This window comes from Vanacampus margaritifer, chromosome 2, assembly GCF_051991255.1.
Source record: "Vanacampus margaritifer isolate UIUO_Vmar chromosome 2, RoL_Vmar_1.0, whole genome shotgun sequence".
Classification (NCBI taxonomy): domain Eukaryota; kingdom Metazoa; phylum Chordata; class Actinopteri; order Syngnathiformes; family Syngnathidae; genus Vanacampus; species Vanacampus margaritifer.
In genome coordinates this window covers 47,729,012-47,739,338 of record NC_135433.1, presented here as the reverse complement: position 1 = coordinate 47,739,338, position 10,327 = coordinate 47,729,012, and the positions used below count along the sequence as shown (strand labels likewise).

At 40.2% G+C, this 10,327-nt stretch overlaps 1 protein-coding gene across 5 annotated transcripts in view; it reads right to left on the bottom strand.

The window, feature by feature from the left end:
* Positions 1–377: 377 nt before the first annotated feature.
* Positions 378–10,327, bottom strand: part of mib1 (MIB E3 ubiquitin protein ligase 1) — a 65,213-nt gene continuing 55,263 nt past the window's right edge. For 2 of the 5 annotated variants that reach the window (XM_077557217.1, XM_077557218.1), the window contains 6 exons: positions 9,048–9,240; positions 8,767–8,845; positions 8,522–8,677; positions 7,664–7,735; positions 5,281–5,381; positions 378–1,659 (listed from right to left, as the gene is read on the bottom strand). In XM_077557217.1, coding sequence (XP_077413343.1) covers positions 1,519–1,659; positions 5,281–5,381; positions 7,664–7,735; positions 8,522–8,677; positions 8,767–8,845; positions 9,048–9,240 — 742 coding nt within the window. In that variant the 3' untranslated portion in view covers positions 378–1,518. The remainder of the gene's footprint in view (positions 1,660–5,280; positions 5,382–7,663; positions 7,736–8,521; positions 8,678–8,766; positions 8,846–9,047; positions 9,241–10,327) is intronic. The other 3 variants (XM_077557219.1, XM_077557220.1, XM_077557221.1) reach the window with 3 other exon arrangements.

Below are 10,327 nucleotides of genomic sequence, written 5' to 3'. Positions count from 1 at the left end.
AAAAACCAAATTTTTGTTTAAGAGCATTTTCATTAAGCACTGTATGCCCTACTGTATATGGCCTACCGCATGTAATAACGTTGACTCATATATTTTTTACAAGATGCAAGGCTCCTCTCATCTCTCTTTTATTAGCATAGCTGACCCATCGCACTCTGGTGTGGAGTCATTATCGAGGCGTTAGCATTTTCAATTAGCTCGCATCTCCCCACCTACACTCTGCTGGCTCCTCTGTCAGGCAGACGCCGCACAGCGGGGGAAAAGCAACAACAGGGTAATTTGTCCCCCCCTCCCTCAATCCCTCTTTACACATCTGAGCTCGACTTAAAAAAATAAAACAAAAATGGTGTTAAACAAACAAGCGAGAAAAAACAAAATGTAGCGACCATTCATTGGCGAATTTTATTTCATCTATGTGGTTTTGTTTTAAAAGCACTTGTTTGCGATACAGACCGGTTAAGAGGTTTTTTTCATGATACACGTCATACTGCGTATGTCAAAACATTCATGCCAAATGAGATGAATTCCGACACGGAGCGACTCAAACAGAAAATTGACTTTTTAAACAACAAAACAAGACAACACTGCCATCATTTGGCATCATCGGTGAAAAAACATGAAATCGTAATAAAAACGTTCAGTCTTGCAAACAAACGATGCTTGTTTGTATGTTTGCGGCCTTGTCATTGAAGTAAGGCAAATTTTGTCCCAAAAATCATTAGTCTCCGACAAAAAGAAAACACTGATGAGAGGATACTTGAAACAGTGAACAATTAAACTGTTTTTCCACTTTCAACAAAAAACACAAGTAAAAAAAAAAAAAAAGAAGAAGAAAAAAGTGGAACTGAAAGCAGATTTTTTTTGAGGCTACATATTAGAAAGGCAGTGACACCTACAAATCCTATTTTTCTTTTTGGGCAGCAATACAAAATAATTTATCTACAGTCCCACCTAGGAGTTCTGATACCGGTAGAATTGTAGTCTCTCTCATTAAATGCTGACTTTGTGAGCAGAAATACACTTAAATTAAAGTAACACAAGACAAAGAGCACCTTATCCAACCCCCACCCCCCCGGACAAGTCGATTTTTGGAAGCAAATGGCAGCAACGCTCATTGCACAAAAGTGTAAATGATTAAATGTTTGGCTGTCTAGTCAACAAGGTGGTGTTTCTACCTGTCTCCTCACAGAACTGAAGACTGACCCGCTCATGTTGCCGTTTCAGAACCAGCCGGCCTCTCCTCCTCCTCCTAAAAAATACTCATAGAACCATGAAAGTTGCCGTACTGCCACGAAGCAAAAAAATTAAAATCCACAGAAAAAAGGGGGTGCCTGCAGAGAGCGATCCAACGTCCTGCACTTGTACTTCATCACATCCAGTGATTCTCATGGTGAGGGTGTCCATTCAATACTTTCTCCATGTTGTGTGACACCGTAAGACAAGGTGGGGGTTACGCTTTGGTGGCTGGTGGTGCGTTCGTGGACGTGGGGGAGGGAAAAAGTCTGACGTTAGACCAGTCTAATAGAGGAGAATGCGGCGCTCGATGGCCTTGCGGCAGATGGGGCACTCGCTCATGCGGTCGCCGCACAGCTGGCAGGTCCCGTGGCCGCACATGAAGATCATGTTCTTGAGCCGGTCTAGACACACGGGGCACATGGTCTGGGGACAGAACAGAGAGCACATGTTGGTGAAGGAACCGAAGACTTGTAGCCACTTCCTAGGTCTGCACAGTTTACAGGTGTGCTGATAGAGCTTGATAAAAAAAAAAAAAATCAAATGGTTAAAGCTACTGAAGGTAGAAAATTTCATTTCGAATCGCTACTGCCACCTGTTGATGGAAAATGAAACTGCACACACACTTCATGTACACCGGGGCGCTCAAGTTCGGTCCATGTTTCCCTCATGCAGCACAGCTGAATCTAATGATCAGCTAATCAGCAAGCTTTGCAGAAGCCTGATAACGATCCTGATCATGAATCACGTGTGTTAGTAGAGAGAAACATAGAAAACAGGCTGGATAGGGGCTCTCGAGGACCGAACTTGAGCACCCCTGATGTACACAATGCACACGATGTCAAATCGGCAGACAGAGGGCGGGAAACTTGAACCTGAATCCAGTCTGAAAACTATTGGCCAGAGTACAGGAGTAGCCATTGTGAACAGCTTAAGTGTTAATCTACTAATTAGAAGATGTTTCAGTTATTAATGGTAAAAAAATAAAAAATAAAAGGCTATTGTAAAGATATTTTGGGCCAAATTGTTACAGAGAGCAGCTTGAATAATACCATTTAAAATTATAATTGTAAATATTGCATAATGTGCTTTGCACTGCCTCTTTTAAAGGTGAGCAAGCGAATACATATATACATATATACATATATAGAGAGAGAGCGAGTGAGAGAGAGATAATTGAAGGTGTATGCCAGTTATTGAGCCCCAGACATGACATTAGAAAATGGCATAAATTGTGGCCACAAGATAAATACAGCGTGAACGAAAGGGCTAATTTGTAGCCACAAACTAATCAGTAATGACAACGATATTCTAATTGGTGTGCTAAGAATAGGCATAAAGTGCACACAAAATACTAATTTGTGCCATAAAATGAATACGAGTGCTCGAAACACTAATGTGTGAGTAAAATATAATTCCCGTAAACAACTGGGACATTGGGGGAATCAAATTCAATGTTTTTAGATCTTTTTGTTAGATGTTATTATGATATACTGAAGTATAATTACAACAATTTCACAAGTGTCCAACGATTTTATTGACAGTTAAATTAAATGTATGCAAATTGGCAATATCTGCAGTGTCGACCCTTTTTCTCAATACCTCTGCAATTTGCCCTGGCATGCTGTCAATTAACTTCTGGATGTAATGCTTGGAGTTTGTCAGAATTTGTAAGTCTTTGTTTGTCTACCCGCCTCGTGACGATTGACCACAAATTCTCAATGGGATTAAGGTTTGGGGAGTTTCCTGGCCATGGACCCAAAATGTTGGTGTTGTTCTCTCTGAACCACGTAGTTATCACTTTTGCCTTATGGCAAGGTGCTCCATCATGCTGGAAAAGGAATTGATCGTCACCAAACTGTTTATGGATGGTTGGGAGAAGTTGCCCTGGGAGGATGTTTTGGTACCAGTCTTTATTCATGGCTGTGTTTTTAGGCAAAATTGTGAGCGAGCCCATTCCCTTGGCTGAGAAGCAACCCAACACATGAAAGGTCTCAGGATGCTTTACTGTTGGCATGACACAAGATGGATGGTAGCGCTCGCCTTTTCTTCTCCGGACAAGCTTTTTTTCCAGATGCCCCAAATAATCGGAAAGGGGATTCATCAGAGAAAATGACTTGACCCCAGTCCTCAGCAGTCCAATCCCTGTGCCTTTTGCAGAATATCAGTCTGTCCCTGATGTTTTTCTTGGGAGAGAAGTGGCTTCTTTGCTTCCCTTCTTGACACCAGGCCATCCACCAAAAGTCTTCGCCTGACTGTGCGTGCAGATGCACTCATACTTGCTTGCTGCCATTCCCGAGCAAGCTCCGCACTGATGGAGGCCCGATCCTGCAACTGAATCTACTTTAGGAAGCGGTCCTGGCGTTTGCTGGACTTTCTTGGGCGTCCGGAAGCCTTCTTCACAGCAATTGAACCTCTCTCCTTGAAGTTCTTGATGATCCGATAAATGGCAACTAGGGGCTTAGAAAATAATTTCAATTCATCTGATCACTGTGACATTCTGGAGTACATTCAAATTGCCATCATCAAAAATGAAGCAGTAGAGATTTTGCGAAAATTGATATTTGTGTCATTCTCAAAACTTTGGGCCACGAGTGTACTATAATAATCTTAAATGTATTTATTATTAATTTGTACATACTTTTAAAGAATTTAAAATGTTACCTGCTAAATAATGTAGTTAGTAATGTAATCCAAGTACAGGTACCATGATATTAAAGTAATGTAACTTGATTACTTTGCATTACTTTTGGATTTCTCCAATACCAAGTATGCTCATGAAGACAAAATAAAAATAAATATCACCACAAAATACATTTCTATACAGTGCGCCCCTGCTATTTGCGGGTGATAGGGATTCAGCCAGCCTGCTAATAACAAAAATCTTTGCATTATTGACACACATTAAAATGTATGAATAGATGGGTTGGTTGATTGATTGAAGGCCATATGCTATTTCGAACTGTCACTGAAAGCAACCACACCTCACAGACAGACAGACAGACAGACAGACATCCAATGAGGTAAAGTAAAGCTTTGCTTGCTAACAAAGCTGCTGTTGCTGTAAGGTGAAATGGTGAAAGCAACATTTCCCATGGTAGCTCATTTCACCTACACGCGGCCTCTCTCTGCCTCTCTCTCTCTCATTTTATAAATGCACCTCTAATCTGATTACATGTTTTTTCCTGTACTGTAACGGAATACAGTTACATATTTTTTTGTATTCTGATTACGTAAAGCCGGTTCATGTATTCCGTTACTCCCCAAGCCTGGATGGTTTTAAAAAGAGCAGCTTCTTGTTGGCGCAATATAGTGCTATTTACTCTTGTCCATTTTTTAAATGTTTATGTTTATGAGATGAAATAGAATGCAGACTTCCCAAAAACATTTAAGAAAATTGCGACTACTGTTGGTGTTAGTCGACTAGCAAAATAATCAATTGTGGCAGCCCAATAGCCCAGGAATGATAAAGTATTGACAATAATAATGTATTGTGTTTGCAAGTTATATCTATTCAGTAGCAATATAATAGAATTTTGTGAAACAACAGAGACGGCGACTCCATGGCGAAAACCGCAAAACCACAAACTAGAGTGTGTGTCCGCTCATTTGTATGCTGGAGGGAAAATGGGCAATTATCAGTGAAGTGCAAGTATTCTCGACCAGCAAAGCTCAGTTTTGGAGACTCAAGAAGGGATGGCAAACTCATGGATAAAGTGCTTGAGATGACAAAATCCTTTCAAAACTCGAATATAGCTAGCTTGACTTCAGCATAATCATTTCTGATTGAATTGTGTTCTTGTTCACACATTTGTCTATTTCTACAACAAAATCAAACTTAAGTGTCAACAATTTTTTTCTTGTTTGAATATTTGAATGAAATTTGAACAATTCTTCATAAACCGTGTACTCAAATTGTTTTATGAGTACCACCACAATCGCCGAAGTGTGCATACAATAATACCAATATTCGTGATAATTTTGTTTATGATAGACAAGACATAAAATGTTCATATTGCTTTATCTCTAGCCTGAACACTGGCTCACCTGCTCCTTAATGTCCTGCAGCTGCTGCTGGAGCTTCTGAACATCAGCGTTGACATTGGTGTTGTCCTTGTCCCGCTGCAGGGCGGGGATGTTGCCGCTAGCTGTTTGGACACATCAAAAGCACACACAGTGACGTTGAGAGGGAACATCCCAGTCTGCCCTTTTTTTTTTTTTACGACTTACTCTGCGAGCGAGTGCCATTATATTACAAGCATAAGGAGAAAGCATAAGGAGCACATTTGGCAGAGCAATCCTTCAGCCTCGTGTTGCTGTTTAAGAGGTATCATCTAGCACAGGCAAATACATTAGGCATGTTCAAGTCTGCAGCAACTGTAAAAACACGAGTAGAATGCTGCCATAATGGCTCATCTGTGCTCTCGATGAGGAGATAATTAAGAGAGAGACATATAGCCTCACTGGTGAGGTCATTAATGTAATACAAGAGATGCACTAAAGGTAATAACAATCAGTGTTATTGGTATTCATTAAACAAGTTTAATAATGTAGTTGTAGTTTGCAGTGGTGTACATTAGGGATGTAATGATATACCGATAAAGTGTGATAAAGATCTAAAAATGTTTCGTTTGAGGGCTGCATACATAAAAATGGATGGATGCACGGGCCACTTTTAAATTATTTGACTTTAATTTATTAAACGAGCTAAAATAAATCAAGCAATCAGCTGTGCTGTATATTGTTTATGTTTTTTCTAGTATAAATATTCCAGTACAAACTGCTTTATAACAGCTTTCAATAAGTAGTTGAGGAATTTTCAAGATTTTGGGGTGGCCACCACTTGGCCCTAATGGGTAACTTACTAGACTAGAACCGCCCCTGCACTGAACAGTAGCTGAATCCCATCTCCACATTCATCACCAAAACAAGAGCAAATTGCAGTAAGAGGACCATTATTAAAACAGTTACTTGAGGTGCAGAAAGTGGAAGAAACTATTTTCTATTGTAAAATTTAATTATGTTTATTCACCACTGTGTTTTGAAAATAAATTGTATTATTTTAGTCATAAGTAATTTCTTTATTTTCTTTGCACATTCAGAAAAGCTTTACAAATTATTAGTAGTCGTGACACTTTCCCCCAAATTTTTTTACACCCTTTCTCCTTTTTTTTTTTATAAAAAAAAAAGTAGCCTTGTGGGCTGTGTCGAATGTCATTTTTAGTATATGACGATGGCCGCTGAAAAATAGATGGTGGGCCGCAAATGGCCCTCGGCCCATAAATGATGATCTAAACACTTAGTATCACTGTTTACAATTTTTACTATGGATAATTCCATATTTATTAACTCATTCACTCCCACCCATTTTAACTGAAGTAACTCCCCTTTGCTCCCGGCTGTTATACTGGATTTTGACTGATTTTGCAAGGCCCACAGAATATTGTGTTCTATTGCTATAAAACATGGAACTGACCAAAAGAAAGATTGGAGTCTCTTTTTTCATCAGGGAAAAAAAGTATATTTCTATCTGTTTCCGTTTTGCAGCAATTAGCATTAGAATATTTATAAGTTTCATCATTATTCACAAACCTGTTTAAAACACTGGGGAAAAGAGCTTTTATGCAACATGGCTTTGGCTGATCTATTATAATCTGCTGCCACCTTCTGGCCATTTTTTTTGTAATAACTACCATTGCTTTAAGCGACCTTTAGAGCCTGCATCAAAGCCTTCTGTATGTTCTAGCATAAAAAAACGTATAAATACGTTTTGGGGACAATGGCAATATTTAAAATAGCACATTTTCATACATTTTTGGGAGCAAATGAATTAATGCTGATGGTGTTGGCAACCTAAAAGTGACCAGTGACTTTTTCTGGTGCTATTGGAGCCCACATGTAGTTCACCCCTCCGTGTCCAGAGTCGAACTGTAAGTTAAGCCACCGCTGGCTAATTAAACGGCTTCATCATTTGAAGTGCAGCTGCTGTGTACACCTTGTGTTCAAGCAACAAGTTTGTAATTCTTACAGCAATGTTTTTTTGTGTTCACGTTACTTTTTGTAACATTGTGATATATCGTAATTAGAAATTTTCATACCGTTTCATCTCCAGTGTACAATACATATGCCATATATACTCAAATTGTGGTCTCTGCACATAAGCATCAAGTGCACTTAAAAAAAACACCACATATAAAACAATCGTTTTTTTCACACTATGATTATTGCAGCCACATCTCAAATATTTTTATACAGCTTTTGTTTCAGATGGTTGTGCAAGTGAGTCTGTATGCATCAGCACTTACCGCTATAGTGTGTGTGCATGTGTATAGCTAAGAAGAAAAAAGGGGGAGGGGGGCATAAGGGGGGCCAGGGCAGCAGTGTAGTCAGAGCGCTGATAAGGGAGAGGGGATCGTGGAGGCATACTTACACCAACTTAGTGCCAGATTGTTGGGCTGGAGAAGATCCTGCGATCCCCCTGCCATAGAATTAGAGCTTCCTGCTGGGAATAACCAGTCACATTGTTACAGCAGCTATATAGCTAGAGGCTGGCCTGTAGGACCAGCGGAACTACTCGCTACAAGCCTCTAAAGTGAGGTTCAAAGAGAGATTTGAAGAAGAAGCCAGCAGGAAATAAGAGGGGGAAACAGAACCTTTGATTGACTCGCTAGCATCTCATGCATCTGATTATTACAAGCTGGTGTTGCTGGGATTAGAGAGGGGGGTCAAATTTTAATGCTGCCCCTTGCATGGGTGTATGCCTGCTAACCCCCAAGCCAACCGCACCCCATGCGGAGACATAATGAATACAAATAAATACATCAGTGAACTTGCAACAGTTTCCCTTTTAACTCAACACAAAACAGAATATGTGAGATGTACAACTGAACCAGAGATGTGGACCATAAAAACAATAAAAGGCTTTGTGGCTCTGAGACAAGATGGGCGTGTGAATGCAACCTGATAAAAATATTTACACGGTTTGCTAAAACGGACCTCACATTCATATTCACTGTCTGTACTATGGTATAGTATTCACATTAGCTTGTATTATGGAAGATATAGCTCTATTTGAAAATGACTTTCCCCGTTAACCAAAAGTACATTGATTTAATAAGAGATTAACATAGCAAATCATAAACATTGATGATTTAAAATTGATGGCAATAGTGATGCAAACATCAGAGAGAGGACATGCTTAAAACAAGGCGGCAGCAGGAGGGAAAAAAAGAAGTCAAGAAAGGAACGTTAAAGGAATTAAAAGGGAACGTGTGGAAGATTCACTCACTAATGTCATCATCATCATCATCATCCACATCATCATCATCTGCGGCATCATCATCATCATCCTCCATACCTTTACCCCCACAACAAAGCACAAAGGGGGTACGGCGCTCCACCACAGCGCGACACTGTACGCACTTCTTCATGAGGCTGGCACAGTCTGGACGGACAGACAGCAAAACGGTTAACATCTCCCTTCGATCCGGCGTTCGCGTCTACCGCGTCGACATTTTGACATGCGCAACTTACTCTCACAAGCGCACATGTGGCCGCAGGGCTGGAACAACACAGCCGCCTTTTTGTCGGAGCACACTACGCACTCCTCAATCTGCAAGTGACACACAAAGGGGAATAAACAAATAAATAAATACCTCTCCCTAAATAAATGCCTGCCTCCAAATAAGAAAATGTTCTCTACGAGACATCTAGATTAAAGGTTGGAGGGGCAAAAGTAAAGTGACATGTGTGCTTTATGTGTAGAAAGTGAAAGAGATGAATAAAATATGGATTTGTGTTTATGTTTGAGATACCTTGGTGCGTGACTGGACCTGATCTTTGCAGATGAGACACTTCTTGACACGCGGTGAGCAGAGGGAGCATGTGGCGATGTGTCCGCAAGGCCCGAAGAGAGTGTCTCTCTTCATGTCCGAGCACACCATGCACTCCTCCAGGGACTCCATGTTGCTGTTCAGAGACGGGCTGCGCGTGCCGCCCACCTGACCGCTGTCAAATCACACAGTGAACAGTTGATGAAGAAACCAGAGAGAAGAATGAAATCATTCAACTATATGAGTGTCCGTATGCTTTTCGTTTAGTTTTCTATTTTGTCACATTTTGGCATAGTAGTAGTACTGTAATTTCTGTGGATAAATGTCCTTGGCACCTCCCTTGCTCGTTTTCATTTAATGAGACTGGGAACTTGGAACTCCATCCATCCATCCATTTCCTTGGCCGCTTTTTCCTCACTAGGGTCGCGGGGGTGCTGGAGCCTATCCCAGCTGGCTTCGGGCAGTAGGCGGGGTACACCCTGAACTGGTTGCCAGCCAATCGCAGGGCACACAGAGACGAACAACCACACTCACATTCACACCTAGGGACAATTTGGAGTGTTCAATTAACCTGCCATGCATGTTTTTGGAATGTGGGAGGAAACCGGAGTACCCGGTGAAAACCCACGCAAGCACGGGGAGAACATGCAAACTCCACCCAGGAAGGCCGAAGCCCGGACTCGATCTCACGTCCTCTGCACTGGGAGGCGGACGTGCTAACCAGTCAGCCACCGTGCTGCCAACTTGGAACTCAATCCCCAAAACAAATGACTTCTTAAATTGTTATTACACTTTTTCTAAACATTTCTTACTGACAATTAATCAAAAGCATACACAAACACTTGAGTCCAAACATGGTTAAGCAAAGAAATCATTTAAAGCATCTTCTTGATTTATCCACTTGTATATTCTTGGATTTAAATTTAAATGTTACCTTCATTATTGCAATTTTTCTACTTAATTGTTATTAATTAAAATAATAATAATGATAATTTATCTTTGCAAAAAGAATTAGGCATTAATATAGTTTGCAAATCATTGGATGTAAATTTACAATTGTAATAGTTTCAAAGTATTAATAACTCTAAAAAGACCTATTTTAACAAACATTCCTTTGTTTTAAATGTTGACTATAGTAATTGGTAGAAATTATTTTGTAATAATTAAATTGTAACCTGTATCCTCATTGAAAAAAATAAAAGATTAATAAATAGCAATAAAATATCATTGGCATCGGGCCAGAACATTGTATCCCCAAAATT